Source organism: Sminthopsis crassicaudata, chromosome 4, assembly GCF_048593235.1.
Source record: "Sminthopsis crassicaudata isolate SCR6 chromosome 4, ASM4859323v1, whole genome shotgun sequence".
Taxonomy (NCBI): Eukaryota; Metazoa; Chordata; class Mammalia; order Dasyuromorphia; family Dasyuridae; genus Sminthopsis; species Sminthopsis crassicaudata.
The window spans coordinates 53566103-53589714 of NC_133620.1; the positions used below are offsets into that span (position 1 = coordinate 53566103).

The following is a 23612-nucleotide window of genomic DNA, read 5'->3' on the forward strand; positions in this document are numbered from 1 at the left end:
ATGTTTCAAGGTCATGACTGTCCTATGTTCTAAATCAAAAGAAAGGGGGAGATGTTGGGATTACTAGGTGAGGACTCAGGTTGTCTGGAGGGTGACAAGGTGAGAATTCAGGTTTTCTGGACAGTTACAAGGTGAGAACTCAGGTTGACTTGATAAGAGGGGGCAAGCTCATTGGCTGGGGTGGTTCTTCCCAGAAGCCCTTGCATTATCCCACGCCCATTCTCTGGGAGGATAAAAAGAGACAGCATTGGGCGCAAAGGGCAGATCGGCCTGGAGAAGGATAAGAGCTGGAGGAGATTCAGAGCCAGGATTCAAGAAGAAAGACTCTGAATTGCATCAGGCTTGACGGGGCTCTCTGCAGGAAGGGAAGTCACTTCTTTGGACAAGAGTTAACAGCAACTGCCTGGAGACAACGGTTCGTTACAGGAAGAAGAATCTGTCTGAGAGATTTGAGTAGACACAGCAGATCTCTTCCCAGAGAGCGATCCAGCAGCTTCTGGAGACGACAGCTCGCAACAGGAACTGTTCTAAGAAATGACTAAAATGCCCTTTGACTCAGAGATCCCATTACTAGATATATACTCTAAAGAGGACAAAGACAGAAAGAAAGGCCCTAGAGACATTTAAATATTCCCAGAAACATATTTAGTGGTAGCAAATTACTGGAAATTAAGTAGATAACCACTGAATGTGGAATTGCTAACAAAATGCTATGTGATTTTAAGAGATAATTACTGTGCTATAAGAAATAATGACTATGAAGAATAAAAGAAATTTTGCCATAAGAAGATATGATAAAAAGTGATGTAAAGAAAACCAAGATAATAACAAAACACAACAGGTACCTTAAAAGGAGTGACAATAAAAAAAGAAAATAAATAATGTGTAATTGGCAGTTAAATGGCATAGTGGATAGACTTCTGGGCCTACAGCAAGAAAACCTGAATTCAAATCCAGCTAGATATATGTGACCCTGGAGAATAACTGAAACTCTGTAAGTCTTCGTATCCCCAATTATAAAAGGATAATAATAGTACCTACATCATTGGGTTGTAAACACTCAATGTAATGATTTGTTTTGTGATCAGATATTACAAGTCTATTATAATAATTTCCAAATAATGGATGCTATTAATCCCATTTAAGCTAAAATAAAATCACAGCCAAAAAAAAAAAAAAAAAAAAAGCCTCAATTCAAAAGTCTTCTCTTGAAAAGATTTGTTTTATTCTGCAGTTTTAACTGCCCTGAGACTGACTTAACACCTCTGGTGGATATTGGCACAGCTGCCACATCCCTTGAGAGGTCTCTTATAATTCACAAAAGGAAAACAATTGTTATCTGAAGGTCAAGGCAAGTTAATCACTAAACTTTAAGGAAATAAACAAAAGCCAAAGAAAAAAATAAACTAAGAAAAGGTAATTAGGTTTATTTTTATATATTAAATTCTCTTCAAAATATAATAACCTTCCCTCTTCTATACTCAGCCAAAACAAAACTAGTCACCTCTTTAAGTAGCACCCTCTGTTCTTTTCAGTGTCTACATTATTTGTCAAAATAGAGGGAAAGAAAGGAAGGGAGAAACAGAAGAAAAGAGAAAAGAGGGGAGAGAGAGAGGGAGAAAATATGAGAGAATCATCAGCAATTCTAGATTAAAATTGCTGTTTTTTACAGGTTTTAGTCACTTAAAAGAATCTTAAGATAGAATTTTCTCTACTTAATAAAAAGAAATAATGGCTTGGGGGGGGCGCAAAGAGAGGCTTTTTTTTCCTTCTTTTTTTAATGTGAAACTCCAGTCTTTTGTTTCTGAGCTTTGGTTTCACTTGACTCCTGTTAATGAATACGATGATTTAAAAATTTCATTAAACAAACAGCATTTATTAAGCAATTATTATGTCTCTCCTCTTCATCCAACCCTAAGGGTTATTTGCTAAGTCTTGTATTCCAAAGAATCTTAAGAGCTACACGAGTCACCAATGTCCAGGGGTGAAAGAAAAGAGAAATTCAAATCAACATCAGTTCTCAAGACTAAAGCACTTTGTAAACTTCAAAAAGCCAAGGAAAGGTGAGCTATTATTATATTTAGCTGTGCAAGATGCACAGCAGTTTTATCTTTTAGTTTTTGTACAGAGAGAATGAAGCATATCATCTCAGCTATAATTCATTTATTTATTAAAAATTATTGGGTTATAAATCACACAGTTCAATACCTTTTAATATAGCTCACCCCTCTCTCACTGTGTTAACTAATCTGAGTTGATTGCCATCCCATGGGGACATCTATTCTCTGAAGAGCATATAAATTGAGTTTATCACCACTATGAGATGGCCAAATGACCAGTCTAATAAAAAGCATTGGTCTTATTAATAAAATTAAATTAAATTAAATTATGCAGAAAAAAAATGCTAGGTTACTCCTTCAATATTTACTTTAAGATCTGTACCTAGAATCAACAAAGATCTAGAAAGACGTCAAATGACATTGAGACCAAGCCTATCATTTAGCAAAAACTAATAATAATGTTATTCTGTTGCACTTCAGTGTTTACAGAGAGCTTTCCATGTCAACTAATCTAATCTTTACAAACCTGGGAGGTAAGTCCTATTATTCCTATTTTATAAAATAAGGAAGGTAACACATTCAAAACTTCAATGAATTGCTTAGGATTACACAAGTAATAAAGCTCTGAGGTTATATTTGAACTCCTATGCCCAAATCTAGTGTTTTAACTACTGGATTACCTGAAAGTGAGACCCAAAAAGGCTGGGTACACATTAGTATCAGAGAAGGATTTTAATGCAGAACTCAACTCCAGAGCCAGTGTTCTTTCCATTGTATATCACTGTCTTCTAGTAGCACTAAATTTTTGAACCTAAGTAGAAGAGTACATCTATTCCTAATTAAATTTCATCTTATTAGATTCAGTCTTTTAGCCTATCTGGATCTTGGTTCTATCATTCATCGTCTTGGTTATTCCCTTCACATTTTTTCTCGACTTCTAACAATGTCTTCACTCAAGTTATGAATAAAATATTGAACTAAACTAGATTCAGGCCAGAAATCCCTATTAACTCTTGGAAATCTGTTCATAATGGCATCAACCTGCTGTTATAAACTGGTACTAACTATATTATTGATATTAACCTATGTATTGGGCCTAGTAATTCAATTAGTTCAATATCCATTTATTGGAATTACCATCTGCAACAACACCATGATGAACTTCAAATGTCTCAATGAAATTTAATTACACTATATTTCTTCAATCCATCAATCTGGCTAAAAGAAGTAAGATTGGTTCATGGGATCCCCAAATTTCTGAGCTGGAAGGATTCTCAGCAGCCATCTAATTCAACCTATACTATAAAGGAATCTCCATTATCCCAAAGCTAGACAGGTGACCATATAACCTCTGCCTGAAGACATCTAAACCATATACCAATGTGATCCCATTCCACTCTTGGACAACTCTAAATTATTAGGAAGTTTTTCTGGAAATATAGCCTCAATTTCTTTCTTTGAAACATCTCCTCATTGCTCCTGGTTCTGCCTTCTAGATTTAAACTGAATTAAGACCAATCTTTCTTTCACAATGCTCTTTCAAATACTTGGAAACAGAAATTACATTGCCACTCCCTCCAATTATTTTCTTAAGCAGGCTAAAAATGTCATCTTCTTCAAAATGATTCTGAATCACAGCCTGTCATCATCCTAGTTACTCTCCTATGCTCTTGCCCTTCTTAAATTGTAATATCCAGACAGGAAGAATTCTGTGACTTCGCTGATATAAGGAGTTGTCAGGTGAGGACACTTTCTCTCCCAAACCAGATTGGCCACTTCTCTGCAACCTGCAGTCCTGGAGAGTTGCCCAGATTGTTGAGAATCTCTGACTTTTTGGGTTCCTTATAACTAGCATGTGACTGAAGCAGGATACAAAAGGTTTTGTGACTTCACAGGCCAACTCTATAGTGACAAGGTACCTCCACAAACTGTATTACTAGAACAGAATATCATTCTCCAAATGTTGTCAAACCAGGGCAGAAGTCAGAGGGCCAGTATTGGCTTTTTTTGGCTACCAGTTCATAACGACTCCTACTTCTTTTCTTTTTTGCTACTTTTACTATTCAAAAAACAATCTATCTGGGATAAACTCGGAGAACCATATTATGTTTATCGGTATGTAGTTTGTAGAATCCACTATATTCCTCCATAAAAACTGGGAAACCATTTGTATGTCTCCAGGATTCCTCAAAGATAAATTGCCCAAGCTCTTTTATCACCATGGGATATAATTATTGTGTAAAACTAACTAGACCTGGCATCAGGAGAGAACTGAGCTCAAATTCCACCTCTGATACTAATGAGCTGTGTAACTGTAGGTAAATTATTTAAATTTTATGCTCATGTATAAAGACGACCAACCTCATAAAACTGTTGGAAAGATCAAATGTGACTGTGTGTGTGTGTGTGTGTGTGTGTGTGAGAGAGAGAGAGAGAGAGAGTACTCTGTAAACTTCAAAGTGCTACATGAAGGCAGAAACAACAATTACAGATTAATTAATTATAAGTACTTTGTTAAGTACTTATAATATAGAAAGTATCATCATAGGAACTGCGGGGCAATCATTCATCCACTTATTTTTTTGTTCATTCATTTATGGGCTGGGATCATAAGATAACTCATTCTACAGATGAGTAAACTAGGAACAATGGTATTAAGTGACCAGTTCAGGGTCACAAAGATAGTAAAAATCAAGCCACAGAATATGAAACTAGATCAAGATTTTAAATACTCACCTGTCTGATAGACATAGTACAGAGTATATAGAGGAAGATGAAGGAACAGTCTGTATAATCTTCTCCCAACAGATTTCGATGAGATAAACCTTGGATGTAGGAAAGAGGAGTGAAGGGAAGCTTTGCCACCACCCTGCCATCAAATCTAGGAAGAAAAAAACAAATGACTGTTATTTTTGGATGACAGAGGAGATTCCCAGTTCAGATGAACTCTTGGGACAGAGACAACATTTAGATTCTTTGATTTCTGAAATACAAAAAAATGGTGATCAGATGTAAGATGTAAGACCTAAATTAAAATACAAGAATAAAAGGAAGAGTTTAGATTATTTCTATGACCCTTTCCTAAACCATGAAATGAAGAGATTTATGAAAATCTATTTCCTCAGGGGCTTATCCAGAAAAAAATATATTTTCCAAGTCCTCCAGATCAATGTTAAAAATGTATTTCCAAAATGAGAGGAATAGTTATTTCAGATGCTACATGTTTTCTGAGACAAAAAGTACATAAATGACAGTGGTTATCAGGCAGGGTGAAGAAGAAAAAACAAAAACACAATAAATACCAATGGAAAGTTGCAGCTCATGAATTAGGTATTTTTGCTAGCAGAAAACAGCTGCAAAGAACACACATTGCATCCTAAAACTAGAGGGAACTTAATTAATTTTTTTTTTTTTTTAATTTTGATAATGAAGATGAGACATAGAGCTATTCAAGCTGAAAGTGTCCTTTGGAGAAACCAACTCAGAATTTTAAAGCTGGAAAGGACTGTAGGTATTATTTAGTCGACCTCCTTCATCATTTAACAGATGAAAAAACTAAGGTCCAAACATCATGGCCACATAGACAGTAGCAGGCGCTAGTCTAGATCTAGGTCTCCTGATCCTCAGTTCAGTGTTACAATAGAGTATAATGAAATTAGGAAAAGAGATAAAACTTTTCAAGATAATTAAAAAACTTATTAAGGAAAAATTTACTAAAATTCAAAAATTCCAGATTAGGCTCTAAGCTTATTATCACATTGAGTATATTTTAGATCTCTAAGCCTCATTTTGTTTCCATGTATATAAATCATTCTTCTACTCTATTTCCCCGACATAAAGAAAGAATTAATACACAAATAATACATTTTGCACCTCCACTCCACTTTTTGTTTTACTATATGTTGCAGTAAACATAGCAGATTTAAAAATGGGTAGGGCAATTAAAAAATAAACAACAAAAAGTCAACTAGTCCAATCCCTCATCCAGTGAATAGGGAAGAATTGAAGTAACCTGTTACACAAATAGGAAAGTGTAGAACTGGGGAACATTCCAAAAAGCAAAAAATATACTTACAACCAAGAATAAATTACCTTGAGAAACTAAGTATAATCCTACAGGGAAAAATATAATGGAATAGAAGACTTTCAGGCATTTCTAATGGAAAGATTTCACCTAAGAAGGAACTCTGATATAAAAACACAAGAGTCCAAAACAAACCTCAAAAAGGTAAATTTGAGAAAATTGAAAGAGACTATATGATGATGTAGGACTAACATTGTCATAAGGGGAAAATACCAAGTAAGTGTTCTTTCCTAACCATAATGTCTTCAAAGGATACTTAGAAATTAAGAAAAGCAGGAGATCTCAGAGTACTTTGATTACATTTTGAAAATTTTCAGTGAGAAAAGAAAAAGAATAAGTAGAGGAAGTTGAGAAACTGAAAATCAGAATTATCTTATCTCTGACCTGAAAGAAGAGGTTAGCATACATACCCAGAGTCTGATATAAAAGTGGGTGAAATTCAGCAGGAAAAGAAGTGGGGAAAGAGAAGGAAGGTGGTTCCAGAGAGAGACTATTAACAAAGAGGAAGACTGCCAATAAATATACTACCAAATCCTTGAGGGAGATGAACAGAAAAAAAAATTGGAAACTAAAAGAGATTATCAATACCCATCAACTAGAAAAATGGCTGAATAAATTATAATATGAATGTAATAGAATATTATTGCACTGTATGAAATGAGAGAGATGATTTCAGAGAAAAGTTTTTTCTTTTGCTTCTAATTGAGATGGAAGGGTATCAATGTTATGAAAAAAAAAAAAAAAGAAAAAGGAGGGCTACTGAAATCTTTTTTAAGTGCACAGAGAGGAGGAATTCAGAAAGAAGCATAGACAATTCTGAAAGTAACGTGTTGGACTTAATTATATTCTTTAAAAGGCAAGCAGTATAGAAAAGAAATTCAAGGTTTTATATACAAAATCCTGTCTTGTATATAGAAATGCTCATTTTTTGAGTAATTTCAAAACAAAAAAAGTATATATATATATATATATATATTTTTTTTTTTTAATAAACCAGTTCTTTGAGGCAGCTAGGTGGCGCAGTGGATAGAGCAACAGCCTTGAATTCAGGAGGACCCGAGTTCAAATCTGGTCTCAGACACTTAACACTTCCTAGCTGTATGATCCTGGGCAAGTCACTTAACCCCAGCTTCAGGGGAAAAAAAAAAAAAATTAAAAAAACAAAACAAAACAAAAAAAACCCAACCAGTTCTTTGCCCCAGTTTATATTCACACAGCTTTATTACTGTTTGTTTCTTTAAAATTAAAATGAAAAAGTTTAAAAAAAAAAAAAAAAAAAAAAAAAAGGGAAATGAGTTAAGCAGTTAAACAGAAACATTTAGAGAAGGATTACTTACATGGAGTTAAACATTCCCATCAAGGCAGTAAAACAAAAGCCAATAGCAAACATAGATTTCATTCGAACCTGCAATGAGAAGTCACAGTTACTGTATGCTGTTGGCAATCACCAAGAAAAAAAGACTACAATTGCAATAAATACAAATTTTAGTTTGACAAGTTTTCAGCTGTCCATTACATAATGGATCTCTCTCATTTAATATAACATGAATTTCAAGTAAAAGGAGATGAAGAGAGTTGGTAAAGATTCTTCAGCAAGTTCATGAGAACTGGCACCACAACTCAGACTTTCTCTCTTGAAGTTATATTAAAAACTAGATTAGAAAATCAAACTATACAATAGAACTATTTAATGGCCACTATGTTCATTCTATAAAGGCTTAAAAATAGTTCTCATTTAAAAAGGACAAATAGATAATGAAATCTTCCTTCTTGTCATCCTGAAAAAATTATCAATGAAAACAAAAATACCTATAGTAATGGTCCCTAAAAGGCACTAGCAAAGAAAGAAACTATAATATTCTCTAATTTTCATACCAACAGGACATGATGCCCAGGGGGTCATGTTAGATAAAAGTACATCATTATTTGATAATATAAAGAGTCTTCTATTGGAGAAGAAGCAAGAATTGTGCATGAAAGACAATTAATGAATTGTGAGATAGCCTAAAAAGATTAATCAATTTAATAAAATAAATTTTTATAGACAATAATATACTTTCCATTTAAAACTAAATCACAAAAAAAAGACAAAAAAAAAAAAAAACAAAAACAAGAATCCCATTGTTAAAGCATAAATAAGGTAGATATGGAATGCTAGATGAAAGGCATAAAAGGGGAATCTATAGCGTGACATGCTGCTTATAAGTCTAAGGCTCTTACCATAGATAGATCCCTGTTGTTATTCTTCAGTTTCTCCTCCTGCCTCTCTAAAAAGAATCAAAGCTAGAGTTAAAACAAACATATAATAAGTTTTCAAATACTTCAGTCAGAAATATAGTTGTAGCTTGTCTGGCTTCCAAAATCAACAGAAACAAAGGTGAATTCTTTTCTTTTCTTTTTTTTTTTTTTTAAAAACAATTGAACTCCTGACTACATTTTTCTTCTTGATATTCACTCCTCATAGGCTTTCATGATACAACTTTTAAGTTTTCTTTCTACAGATATCTGACCACTTCTCAATTTCCTTTGCTGTATCTTCACCCAGGTCTCATCCACAAAATGTTGGTGGCCCACAGAGCTCTCTTCTCTTCTCCCTCTTTAATTTCATTAAATAATCTCATCAGTTTCCATTAAAATACTTATCCAGCCTTGACCTCTTTTCTAACCTCTACTAACCCATCTTCAATTTGTACTAAGATATCTGTACTAAGAATCTATCAGTTTTCTATTCTAGGCACTTTCACAAGTTGCCTCTCATATGTGGAATTCTCTCCATGTTCATCTGTTTTCTAACCTCCCAGGTTTCCTTCAAATCCTAGATAAAATCCTACCTTCTACAAAAACCTTTTCCTGATCCCCCCTTAATTCTAGTGTCCTTTTTTGGACCCTATTCTTCCTTGGTTCTCTTCTTAATGTGTGATCAGTCCCTTTCCTTCATCGCCATCCATGCTAGCCTCTAATGAGGGGAAGGGAGAGAAGAGAAAAGAGATGACTCTAGGATCTGAATAAAATCTTTTTCTTCTCTTGGTAACTTCATCAGATCCCAAGTATTTAAGTTATTATCATCACCACATCCTGGCTCCTCTGGATGCCTTCCCAGCTAAAATCTTACCTTCTACAAGAAACTTTTCCCAATCTCCCTTAATTCTAATGCTTCATCTCTACTGATTATCCCCAATCATCCTGTCCATTGCTTGCTTGTACATAATAGTTTGTAGATCTCAGGAGACTCTGAGAATAAGGACTGTCTTTTGCCATGCTTTGTTTCCCCAATGCTTACTGAATAGGTTCTTAATATTTATTGATTTGAGTTTATTTTCTTGAAATAGAAAAGCTTAGGGATAATCCAAATTAGAAGTACTTGAGTGGGATTCCCTCCAATAATCCAGGACATTAAATCTTCTACTTGGTGATCTTTATGAATCACATAACCGATAAAGCATAAAATCATCACCCAGAAACCAAGCCTTTCAGAACTTAACAAGACTGATAATAGAATAAAAATATCCAATCTATCAATGGTTCTATACCTGAAATCCTTTTCTTCATAGACCTACCAGAACCTGGACTCACGACTGAATGCCACTGAATCCAATGTTGAATGGCCCTTTGCTACATATAGTATGCAATCCACAATTAAATTATATGGTTTTACTCAAGAAAGACAACAAAGATAAAACAAACAGTAAGAGTAGATGTGGATTCAAATCTTAGCTGAGAAGATTTTTAAATTATCCTAAGTAGAGTATTAGAACCTTTTTTCACTAGGCCTAGGAGCTTCAAAGTTATCACTTATTATCTGATGTCTTTGAAAATATTGATTAGCTGATAAATCATTCTTTATAGTTGTTTAAAATATCCCACAACCTTAAGCCTTGACTCTTAAAACAAGTCAAGAGACCATTAAGAGTCACTCAACAGGGGGCAACTAGATGGTGCAGTGGATAGAGCACCAGCCTTGAATTCAGGAGGACCGGAGTTCAAATCTGGTCTCAGACACTTAACACTTCCTAGCTGTGTGACCCTGGGCAAGTCACTTTAACCCCAGACTCAGGAAAAAAAAGTCACTCAACAATTTCAATTTTATCAAGTCCATCTCCAAGTTTTCCATCCTAGACAGTGAAAGACAATTAGCAATATTCAAGCATATCCAGCCTCCCTTAATACTAGCCAACATCCTTCCCAAGAATGATACTTCAGGAATATCAAAATCAGATCATCTGGAAAAGGCTGAGGGCTTTGTTCTGAATAGCAATCCAAGCAACTTGTTTTGACTGAATTGAAGAGGATTTATCAATGAGATTGCAAAACTACTTAAGAGGGCAAGATGAAATCTCTAGGAGGATTTAATCCTATCAATTAAGAGTTATAAAGAGCACACATTAGTATTCCAGCAAAACCAAATGAGAATTGACTACAAATCATAATCTCAAAGATAAATAAAATATACTTGAAGCAATCCTACAAAGAACCTTCAATTATATGCAAAAAAACCAAAACTAACCTCTTATCTTTACCAAGATTTTAAATTTCAAAGACCAGAGCAAGAAAAGGACAATTCTGTTCAGGTATAGTCGCTTAACTTTCATCTTTGAAGCATTTAATTTATTATGCAGAGACCACATTCTTATCTTACCTATTTTCTTCTTTTGCTGACGACCAGCTGATTCTGTTATTGTTTCCTTCTTCTTTTCCACTGAAAGCAACAAAAGTAGTTAAGAAAAACAAAAAATGACTTATGATAACAAAGTAAATTATTAACTCTTTATAATCATACTGATGAACAAAATAGACACAGCAGTAGCAATGACCAGATCATCTTTTGATGGCTTCAACTATGGATATGGGAAAGTAAGAATCCACAAGCAAAAATGCTAGAAATAATTGTCTTCAGAAAATGACATATATAATTAGAGCCCAAATTTTGTGATAGTTTTCAGACTATTAACTATCTAGTTAATAATAAGAGGAATTGTGACCTACTGGGAAGAGAGCAATCCGTTTAGAGTCAGGTCAGAGTTCTAATTAGAGTTCTACCTTCTACTTGTCATGTCAAACTTACCATAGATATGACCCTCACCTTCTATCCCTATTCCACCCTAAAACTATCAGTGGCTCTGAACTATCTATGAGTTAAGATACAAATTCCTTGTGCTTCAAGACTCTTCACAATGTGATTCAAACTTACACTATGTTCTCTGCCTAACTTCTCTACTAGCTATCCCCCAATCTGGTTCTACCTTCTCCAACCACCATACATTTAAACAGATGGACAATTTAACTCAACACACCAGTCCCATATTACCAATTACCTACTAAACATCTCAATCTATATGCTCTGCAGGCACCTTAAACTTAACATGTCTAAAATAGAACTTATCTTTTTTTCTAAACCCTCCCCTCTTTCTAGCTTTTCTAGTTTTGTTGAGATCATTATCCTTCAAGTCACTCAAGTTTATAAACTGTGAAGTCATCTTTCAATCTTTCTTTTCTCTTATGTCCCATATTTAGTCAATTTTTCTTCCACAACTTACAGACATCCATCCCTTCCCTTATCTCCATTCACACAGCCACCACCCTACTCTTCACCTCTTGTCTTGCAATAATTTCCTAATTGGTCTTTTGTCACTAGGCTCTTCTCTTTCCAACCCAACTTCAGCCTGTCGACCAAATTGATATATTAAAATCATATGTCTGACATCATTTTTTAATTAATAAGTTCTAATTAGCTTCTCAGAAAAGATACAAACTCTTGTTTTTTAAAAATCCTTCCCTCTGGCTCCAATCTCCCTTTCCAGATTGATTGCATTATCACTTTATATCTAACTGGCTTTCCCTCTATACATATTAATCCACCGCCTGTCTCCAAGTCTGCACAATTCCTGGAATAAATTCTCTCCTCATCTCTACCTGGTAAGACTCTAGAGCTTCCTTCAAAATTCAAGTTTTACTGACACCTTCTAAATGCATATGTCAATAAAAGAGAGAAAGAATAATTGGTACGAAACTAAAAACAATAAAAACAACAAAAAACTAGAAAAATAATATTTAAAATCCCCTAATAAGCACAAAAAAGATTAATAAAGTTTAGGGTAGAGAGCTGGTTTTATGGGGAGGAGGGAGGAACAAGATAATAGATAAAGCACTGATTAATTTGATTTTAAAAAGAAAACTAGATCACAAGTATCAAAAATGAAGAGGATGAAAGAACCACCCACCAATGAAGAAGAAATTAAAGCAACTACTAGGAATTATTTTGTCCAATTACATGCCAATAAAGTTGATAATCTAAGTGAAATGAACACATACAAAAATAGAAATTACAGATTAATGGGAGAAGAAATACAATATTTTAAAAACTCTATCTTAGAAAAACGATATTGAGTTCCCTTTGAAAAAACCTCCAGGACCAGATGTATTTACAAGGGAATCCAGTGAATACAATATAAATTATTTGAAAAAATAAGTAAAGAAATTGTGATACAAATATGCTATTGATAAACTAGGCAGAATAAAAACAGAGAAAGAAAACTATATACTAGTTTCCTTAACGTGTATCAATGCAAAAATATTAAATTAACGCTAACAAGGAGATTAGGTAATATAACACAGGATCACACTATGACCAGGTAGAATTTATACCAGAAATGAAAGACTAGTTCAATATTAGGAAAACGATTATAATAGATAACAAAATAACAAAAATCATATAATTATATAAAAAAATGCAGAAAAAGCTTTTGAAAAAAACAATACCCACTCCTGTTTAAAAAAACTAGAAAGCATAGGAATCAATAATAGCCTTTCTTAAAAAGATAAGTAGTAACTATCTAAAATCAAGAGAAAGCATTATCTGGAATAGATAAACTTGAATTTTCCTAGTAAGATCAGGAATTTTAAAAATCTGTCCATTAACACCCCTAATATTCAACACTGTAGTAAAATTGCTAGCTATAGCAATAAGACAAGAAAAAGAAATTAAAGGAATAAAAATAGGCAATGAAAAAAACAAAACTATCACCCTTTGTAAATGACATAATAGTGTATACTTAAGAGAATCCTTGAAGAATCAATTGAAAAATTAGTTAAAGGGGGCAGCTAGGTGGCACAGTGGACAGAGCACCAGCCCTGAATTCAGGAGGACCTGAGTTAAAATCTGATCTCAGACACTTAAACGCTTCCTAGCTGTGTGACCCTGGGCAAGTCACTTAACCCCAGCCTCAGGAAAAAAAAAAAATTAGTTAAAAATTAAACTTCAGGAAAACTGCAGGACATAAACCCATATAAATCATCAGTACTTCGAAATAATACCAAGAAAACCAATTAGCAACAGATAGAAAAAGACATTCCATTTAAAGTTAATTGCAAACAACATAAAATACCTGGGAGTCCTTCTGTCAAGACACATTCAGAGATTATATGAACACAATTACAAAATTTTTTCTCACAAAATAAAGAGATCTGAACTTGAGAAATATCAATTGCTCATGGATAGACTGAGTCAAAATAATAAGTGACAATTCTAATTTAATTTATTTAGTGACATACAATGTACCAAAGAATTTCTTTATAGAGCTGAAAAAATAGTAACAAAATTCATTTAGAAGAACAAAAAGTCAAAAGTTTATCAGGGCAAATGATGAAAAAAAAAAAAATTAATGAGTAGCCTAGCATTTCAGATTTCAAGTTATATTGTTGCTATATACAGTAATAAATATAGTGATCTAGTGTTTGATAAGCCCCAGGATCCAAGATTTGGGGATGAGAATTCATTTGACAAAAACTGTTGGGAAAACTGGAAAACAGTTTGGAAGGAACTATGTATTTACCAACATCTCATACCACATATCAAGATAAGATCAAAATGGATAAATGATTTAGACATAAATGGTGATTTCATAAATAATTCTGGGGAGCAAGAAAAAAATGTCAAATCAATAAATATAAACATAATTAAAACTTTCAAAGTTTTGTTCATCATAATTATTATTTTCAACAGAAAAACAAGATTACAATTACCCAGAATTTATCTTGGTTGCCTAAAAAGAGAAGAGTGAAACAGAAGATTGAGGAAGGTTTAAAAAATATGGCATAAACAAAAACTTTGTCTTTTGGCAGACCAAGATCTTGAGATTATGGGGTTCAATTAGCCAGTTGATTTTCAAATTCTGTGATGAATATTATATGCCAAAAGGCAGTATCCAGGTTAGGCCTAATGATGATGTAATGGACACAAAGGGAACATGTCGACCAGACCCATACATTCTTTCACATAAGTGATAAAATATTTCTTGGAATTTTAAGATTACAGAGAATAATTTTTTTTTATTTTTGTATTCATTTTTCCAAATTACCCCCCCTCCCTCCCCCCGATGACAGGCAATCCCATTCATTTTACATGTGTTACAATATAGTCTAGGTACAATACATGTGTGTGAATATCATTTTCTTGTTGCACAATAAACATTAGAATCCGAAGGTACATGCAACCTGGGCAGACAAATATTAGTGCTAACAATTTACATTCACTTCCCAGTGTTTCTTCTCTGGGTGTAGCTACCTCTGTCCATCATTGATCAACTGGAAGTGAGTTGGATCTTCTTTATGTTGAAGATTTCCACTTCCATCAGAATACATCCTCATACAGTATTGTTGTTGAAGTGTACAGTGATCTTCTGGTTCTGCTCATTTCACTCAGCATCAGTTGATTTAAGTCTCTCCAGGCCTCTCTGTATTCCTCCTGCTGGTCATTTCTTACAGAGCAATAATATTCCATAACCTTTATATACCACAATTTACCCAACCATTCTCCAACATGATGGACATCCATTCATCTTCCAGCCTCTAGCCACAACAAAAAGAGCTGCCACAAACATTTTGGCACATATATGACTCTTTCCGCTCTTTAGTATTTCTTTGGGATATAATCCCAGTAGTAGCGCTGCTGGGTCAAAGGGTATGCACAGTTTGATAACTTTTTGGGCATAATTCCAGATTGCTCTCCAGAATGGCTGGATTCTTTCGCAACTCCACCAGCAATGTATCAGTGTCCCAATTTCCCCACATCCCCTCCAACATTTATCATTATTTGTTCCTGTCATCTTAGCCAATCTGACAGGTGTGTAGTGGTATCTCAGAGTGGTCTTAATTTGCATTTCTCTGATCAGTAGTGATTTGGAACACTCTTTCATGTGAGTGGATATAGTTTCAATTTCTCCCTCTGAGAATTGTCTGTTCATATCCTTTGACCATTTATCAATTGGAGAATGGTTCGGTTTCTTATAAATTATGGTCAGTTCTCTATATATTTTGGAAATGAGACCTTTGTCAGAACCTTTGTTTTTAAAAATATTTTCCCAATTTGTTACTTCCCTTCTAATCTTGTTTGCATTAGTATTATTTGTACAGAAACTTTTTAGTTTGATGTAATCAAAATCTTCTATTTTGTGATCAATAATGATCTCTAGTTCTCCTCTGGTCATAAATTCCTTCCTCCTCCACAAGTCTGAGAGGTAGATTATCCTCTGTTCCTCTAATCTATTTATTATCTCCCTCTTAATGCCTAAATCATGGATCCATTTTGATCTTATCTTGGTATATGGTGTTAAGTGTGGATCCATATCTAATTTCTGCCATACTAATTTCCAGTTTTCCCAACAGTTTTTTCCGAATAATGAATTTTTATCCCTAATGTTGGAATCTTTGGGTTTGTCAAAGATTAGATTGCTATAGATGTACCCTTTTTTGTCCTTTGTATCTAATCTGTTCCACTGATCTACCGGTCTATTTCTTAGCCAATACCAAATGGTTTTGGTGACTGCTGCTATATAATATAGCTTTAGATCAGGTACACTTAGACCACCTTCCTCTGAGTTTTTTTTCATTAGTTCCCTTGCAATTCTCGACCTTTTATTCTTCCATATGAATTTTGTTGTTATTTTTTCTAGGTCATTGAAATAGTTTCTTGGGAGTCTGATTGGTATAGCACTAAATAAATAGATTAGTTTGGGGAGTATTGTCATCTTTATTATATTCGCTCGGCCTATCCAAGAGCACTGAATGTCTTTCCAATTATTTAAATCTGATTTTATTTTTGTGGCAAGTGTTTTGTAATTTTTCTCATATAATTCCTGACTTTTCTTTGGTAGATGGATTCCCAAATATTTTATACTCTCAACATTTGTTTGGAATGGAATTTCTCTTTGTATCTCTTGCTGTTGCATTTTGTTAGTGATATATAAAAATGCCGAGGATTTATGTGGATTTATTTTGTATCCTGCCACTTTGCTGAAATTTTGAATTATTTCTAGTAGCTTTTTAGCAGAGTCTTTGGGGTTCTCTAAGTATACCATCATGTCATCTGCAAAAAGTGATAGTTTGATTTCCTCATTTCCTACTCTAATTCCTTGAATCTCTTTCTCGGCTCTTATTGCCGAGGCTAGTGTTTCTAGTACTATATTGAATAGTAATGGTGATAGTGGGCAACCTTGTTTCACTCCTGATCTTACTGGGAAAGGTTGCAGTTTATTTCTATTGCATATTATGCTTACTGAAGGTCTTAAATATATGCTCCTGATTATTCTAAGGAATAGTCCATTTATTCCTATACTCTCAAGAGTTTTTAGTAGGAATGGATGTTGGATTTTGTCAAATGCTTTTTCTGCATCTATTGAGATGATCATATGGTTCTTATTAATTTGATTATTAATATGGTCAATTATATTAATAGTTTTCCTAATATTAAACCAGCCCTGCATTCCTGGAATAAATCCTACTTGATCATAGTGTATTATCTTGGAGATGATTTTCTGAAGTCTTTTTGCTAATATCTTATTTAAGATTTTAGCATCAATATTCATTAAGGAGATTGGTCTATAATTTTCTTTCTCAGTTTTCGATCTACCTGGTTTAGGTATCAGTACCATGTCTGTGTCATAAAAGGAGTTTGGTAGGACTCCTTCATCCCCTATGTTTTCAAATAATTTATATAACATTGGGGCTAATTGTTCTTTAAATGTTTGGTAGAATTCACATGTGAATCCATCTGGCCCTGGGGATTTTTTCCTGGGGAGTTGATTAATAGCTTGTTCTGTTTCTTTTTCTGAAATGGGACTATTTAAGCAATTTATCTCCTCCTCTGTTAATCTAGGGAGCCTATATTTTTGGAGGAAGTCATCCATTTCACTTAAGTTATCAAATTTATTGGCATAAAGTTGGGCAAAGTAACTCATTATTTCTCTAATTTCCTCTTCATTGGTGGAAAGATCCCCCCTTTTCATTTGTAAGACTATCAATTTGATTTTCCTCTTTCTTTTTTTTGATCAAATTTACCAAAGGTTTATCTATTTTATTGGCTTTTTCATAAAACCAACTCTTGGTTTTATTTATTAATTCAATAGTTTTTTTACTTTCAATTTTATTGATTTCTCCTTTTAATTTTTGTATTTCAAGTTTAATTTTTGGTTGGGGGACAGAGAATAATTTGAAAAGTAGTTTAACAACACTCACTGTGTAATAAGGAAAATATGTATAGTACTTCTCATTTAACAAAAAAGTTCTCATAGTCAAACTACCACTTGGTCTATTTTATAAGAATAATACAATAACTACAAGTATAACCTGTATCAAGACTGCTTGTTTCCAAATCCAATTCTTCCTTTGCAACAACAATAACAAAATTCAGTTCTGCACATATATATTGTATCTAGGATATATTATAACATATTTAATATGTATGGGAATGCCTGTCATCTAGGGGAGGGGGTGGAGGGAAGGATGGAATATTCGGAACAGAAGGGAGTACAAGGGTTAATGCTGTAAAAAATTAGCTATGCATATGTACTGTCAAAAAATGTTATGATTATAAAATTAATTTTAAAAATTAAAAAAAAAAAAAGACTGCTTGCTGTTTTGGGGACTGGAGAGGGGAGAGAGGGAGAAAAAACCCAGAAACTCAAAATCTCATAAAAGTGAATGCTGAAAACTATCTTTCCATGTAATGGGGAGGGGGGGGAGAGAAAAATATCATTAAGAGGGGGAAAAAGAGGAAAAGAATAATACAATCAATTAGAAATGGTATCATATACCAGATGGAGGATATGCCAAGAAGACATAAGTTCAAGTCCTGCCTCAGCTACATTACTAGGTGTGTGATCATGGACAAATCACAAATTCTCAAAGCCTCACAAGACTTTCTAAAGCTATAAAATACTGACAGTTGCCAATATATGTTGGTACTATATGGAGTTATTATCTAGACTGAAAAAATAATCAGGCACAAAGAAATTAACATAAAAAACCCAATCTTTCAAATATTGTGGGACTTCATTTAAAATCCTTGAGATAATACAAAGTAGTAAGTATTGTTCTTTTAACTTAGCATACTATCAGAAAGGCCAAAACCAGCTGTAATTAGAAGCTGTCTTTTTTTTTTTTTTTTTTTTTTACTGATGCAATTGAAGTTAAGTGACTTGCCTAGGGGTCACATAGCTTAACACACATGTTAAGTGTCTGAGACCACATTTGAACTCAGGTCATCCTAACTTCAGGGCTAGTGCTCTATTCACTGCACCACCTAGCTACCCTAGAAACTGTCTTAAAAGAATCTGGAAGTTCTAATTTCTTGGGTATCGCAGTATTCAGCAAGGAGTGATAAGCCACAGAAAAAGAAAGCTAAGTGCTGTTTCATGCCCACAACGTGTTTTTTTGATTGGATTCAAAACCCTTTGTAATAAAGAGGTTAAAATGTGATAAATAGATTTGCTGAACTGAGCTACATATCTAGATAAAAGACATCTGTTTAAAGGATTGGTAATTTACTTTATGTTGGTTCAACATGTATTTTCCTTATGTTAGATTTGACTATTAATTCACATATATTTCCTAAAGGACAAAGAATTTTGTCTACTCAATTTTCTTTAAACTTTTTTTTTTTTTTAAGCATCCTAGCTTTATTCATTAAATTTAAGTAACTAGGCTTAGATAACCTGCATCCCAGTAGACTGAAAGAACTTGTGGATACAACCACTTGGAGCAGCCAGGAGAGGTGTTACAGACCCAGGACAAACCCTGAAAAAATGCCATCCTCCTTTCAAAGAAAGGAAGGTGGATTCATCATTTCTTCTATATGGGGGGAGAAGGGAGCTTTACTTCAATTCCCATACACTATTCATTTTAGTACTCATTATTAAAGAGCTGATTTATAAGCACCTAAAAAGAAAAGCTGTAATTGTGACAGCCAGCACAAATTTGATAACAAGATATGCTTTGTTTTATACAAATAATGGATGTTACTGTACCATAAGAAGACAAATATGAATTCAGAGAAGCATAGAAGACTTAAATGTACTTATATGGAATGAAGAAATAAGCAGAATTAAAAACTAGAGCAGCAAAATACATAATTATAACAATGTAAACAGAACAAAAGCAAAAATCCTAAATGATATATAATAATAATGACCAGGCTTGGCTTCAGAGAAAATATCAGCTAACATTTATAATAGTGTTTACTTTGGTAAGCAGGTGCTATTATTATTCCCATTTTATAGATGAAGACATTGAAGCAAACTACAGATAAGTGAGTTTTCCAGTGTCACACAAACTATTAAGCATCTGAGATCAGATATGAAATAACTTTAGGTTCAGAGCTTAATCCACTGAGGCCACCTACTTGCCTCAGGAGAGCTGATAAAATGCCAATTCACTCCCTCCCCTATAGCAGGGAAACAAGAGCATGGAATATGATATATAATCAGAGAGATGACAGTTTCAGTTGGCTGGCTTGCTTAACTGTTACCCCTCTTCTACTTTTACTCTTTATTACAAAGATGGTCTTGCCAGAGTGGACAAAGTAAAGGATATGACTGGAAAGAAATGTGTAAAAAAGCAACTGGCATCAATTAAAAAAACAATTTAATTTACCAACAACAAAAAAAAGAACAAGGCAGACTCATTTCACTTTGTAGGACAGGTTTTTTAAACTGATAAAGAGCAGGAGAAAGCCACAGATGTGATCTAATTTGATTTCTGTAAGGCATTTGCCAAAGTCTTTTCCAGTATACTCATGACAAACTAGAGGTTTAGATAATAGCGAAATGGATTCTGGACAAAGTGAGTGACAAGACCCAAAATATTATAAATGGAATAACATCACCCTTCAGGGAAATTTCTAGTGAAATAGGAGGTTATGGTCCTGACCTTGGTCTGCTCAACACTTTAATCAATAAGTTACAGGCATAAATGGCATGCTAATTACATTTTTGGATGGTATTATACTAACAGTTATAGCTAATACATTAGATGAAAGAGTAAAAATCCATTAATATGGGGATAAAGTAAAACCATAAGCTGAAGCAAGTAAGAAGCAATTTAATGAGAAAAATTTTAAAAATCTATTCTTGGGTTCAAAACAATCAATTATCCAAGTGAAGCCCATGGTAGGCAACAGTTCATGTGAAAAACATGTGGAACTCTGAATGGACTACATGCTCTTATGAGTCAGGTATATCCTCTGATAGAAGATCATTATGTAATAATAATTAGAGCAAGAACTGCCACATACCACTTTAAGAATTGCAAAGCACTTCAATTATACAATTTAATTTGGGTCTCATCCTAGTAGGATGAAAGGTTTTATCACAGAGGAGGAAATGAAGACTGAGAGGGGAAGTAATCTACCATTAAAAAAAAAGAAAAGAAAATTTAACTTACACTTTGTCACAAAGTAGCAGAGCTTAGACATAAACTCTGGTCCTGAGCCATATTCTCACTACTACATCCGTGTCTGAATTTTGTTTGGGTGGACATTCCCTCCATGAACACAGATTGCAATCTTTTTATCACTTGGTGAAAAGCCTTCTGAAGTACTTGAGTCAAAAATCCATTAGTTGTCCACTCTCCCAGGTGTCAGATATCTTGCCAGAAGCAAGAAAGCAAAGAATCTCAGGCAAAGGTCTAGTATTACACCAGGATTCCCTCGAGGGAAGTACTAATAATGACATAGTTGGACCATGGCCTTAAAACATCAAGCGAGGAACATGTTCCACTTATGTCTTACTTTCTACCATCTTGGAAATGCAACTCCTGGGTTGGTAGGTACCACACTCATTTGAGACCATGGGAAACCAGGTCTCTTGTAGGAACTCCTTGCAACCACTCTTGCTAGCTCCCTAGCATTTGGAGAAGGAAGAGCACACCAAAAAACCTTTATTACAGGACTCTAGAAGGTAAATTCCCTAACAAATGATTACCTTCTGTTTCCCAGCCCATATTAAAGCCCTCTTCTACATCTACGTCTCTGCCCATTCGATTCAATTTTAATCTTTCCTCAAGTTCTTTTCCTCCTTTGCCCCCACTCCACTATGCCATCTCGAACCTCCACCCTATAACAGACTTCCTTGATGAATTTCCTGTACACTCACGCTCATTGCTTCAGATTATCTCTGTTGTTTCTTTTCATTCAGAGTTTTGTCTTAAGAATTTCATTCTTGAGTTTCCTGTCCATCTTGTGTTGATTTCTCCTGTAGCACATTAGCAATGAGATCCTAACTCTTTTTCTTCTGACCAACAGAATAAATACTATTTCACTCCTATATCACAAAATCAAGGAACAAGCGGTTACTTCTTCCAAAAGTGTCATCAATTCTACCTTGGCAACCGGTTTTTCCCATTTAGTACAATGGTATCAAATATCTAACTTCCCTTTATTAGTTCCTCTACTTTTTGAAGGATCAAATTATCATTAAGTCAAATCAAAAAAGTATTGGCTATTCTGTTTTGCCAGAGGAGGAGCTCCAGCAGGTATATGGATAACTGAATTATCCTATCACTATTATCATATCATGTTTTTGTGCCATGCTTATAACTTTTTTCCCCCAAATTCATCTATTTCTTCTTTCCACCAAGGTGGATGGAAATTATACTATGCTCCAATGACACATGTAATTCTTTTTCCACTGATCGTCACTCTCTAGCAAGTTCCTCCCCACTGGCTTTCATATTTTCATTAAATTTCTCTTAATATACAATGCAATCCTACTATAAAACCTACTCCCTTTCATCTATTCTGTTTCTTTTGAATAAAATACTTTTACCCAAATCCTTCCTGGCTCCAAAGTAAGACCCTAATACACCCACAGGTGGAGTGATCTCAAGAAGAACTTGTATATGTGTCATGCTAGGGAAGCTAAAGGACCTATGAAGCCTATGGAATCACTTGTCTTTTCCTACTCGAGTCCACTGAACCATGAAGATTAAACTTTTTAAAAATACCTAATGAAAAAAGAAAGAAAAAAGCCAAAGGCCCATTTTTACATCAGAACTCTTTCCCTGAACTTTTGTTACTACCTGCAAAGGAACATCAAATGTATGATGAATATTTAAGAACTAAATAATGAAGCAATACACAGTGGGTATGAAAAGGGTTCAACCATTACCAAAGAGGCAACTCTGCAAGAGTGGTATGAAGGATTTCAGCAGAAAAATAGTCTAGCTTGGCAGATGGTCATAGAGTGAGGAACAACTGAGAATTTGTGACTCTATTGGCATCTCCACATTGTAATCAATGTTAATATTTCAGTACCACTGAATTTCTTCTTTGAGATAAATACAAACCTCTTCTGAGACTCTTCCTGAGACCATAAGGTACCCTAATCTGGATCCTGTAATGGAACTAGTAAGCACTAGATTCTAAGTGAGCTTATGCTAACATGCCACCTTTCCCTCAGTTTTCTTTTTATTCTAAGATTTAAAAAAAAAAAAAAAAATTAATACATTTTAATTGAAATCAAGTAAGTCATGATACTCACATTTTTTGCTCTGCTTTTCCACTTCAGCTTTTAATCTCTTATACTTGTCCGTCCTGTAAACCAGTACCCAAGTAATACCTGAAAGCATCAAAAATAATAGAATGTATTGATAGCATAATTATTCATTTCGTTCCAACCTGGTGGGAGAAAATCATAGCAATACAAAGAGAAATCAATTAATTTTGAGTTGAGAACTTGTATTTCATAGGAAACATATTCTTCCTATTTAGTAAAACTCCGTCCTAGGCCTCTTTTATAAGAAAAAGGGAAAACATTTAGAGAAGAATCATTCAGATCATGAAAGGATACTAAACCATGGTAAACAGTCTCAGCAGTTTGACTAAAAAGAGAATTGCAGACACCAGAGTTATCATAGAAAAGGAGAGAAATTGCTAGAAGACCCTTCTCAACCAATGCCAAATCCCATTCTTCCCTTCACAAAAATAAAAAAAATTATATGATGGAAAAAGGACTGAAGTTGGATACAGGGCCTAGTTCTGGGCCTAAGCCCATTTATGAGGTATGTGATTCCAGTACAAGTCATTTTCCACTTATACAGTGCTTTTTTTTTTTTTTTTTTTTTTTTTTTTGGGCCACCAGAGAGCTATTATATTCTTGTACATAAAGGACCTTTTCCTGTTTGATTTCTTTTAGGAAAAT

General features: G+C 34.1%; 1 protein-coding gene across 1 annotated transcript in view; it reads right to left on the reverse strand.

The window, feature by feature from the left end:
• The window catches only part of TMCO1 (transmembrane and coiled-coil domains 1), a 39245-nt gene that overhangs the window by 11765 nt on the left and 3868 nt on the right, over window positions 1-23612 (reverse strand). Inside the window, exons 2-6 of the mRNA XM_074266486.1 lie at window positions 22953-23030; window positions 10781-10840; window positions 8365-8411; window positions 7482-7549; window positions 4797-4941 (exon numbers count right to left, since the gene is read on the reverse strand). Coding sequence (XP_074122587.1) covers window positions 4797-4941; window positions 7482-7549; window positions 8365-8411; window positions 10781-10840; window positions 22953-23030 — 398 coding nt within the window. The remainder of the gene's footprint in view (window positions 1-4796; window positions 4942-7481; window positions 7550-8364; window positions 8412-10780; window positions 10841-22952; window positions 23031-23612) is intronic.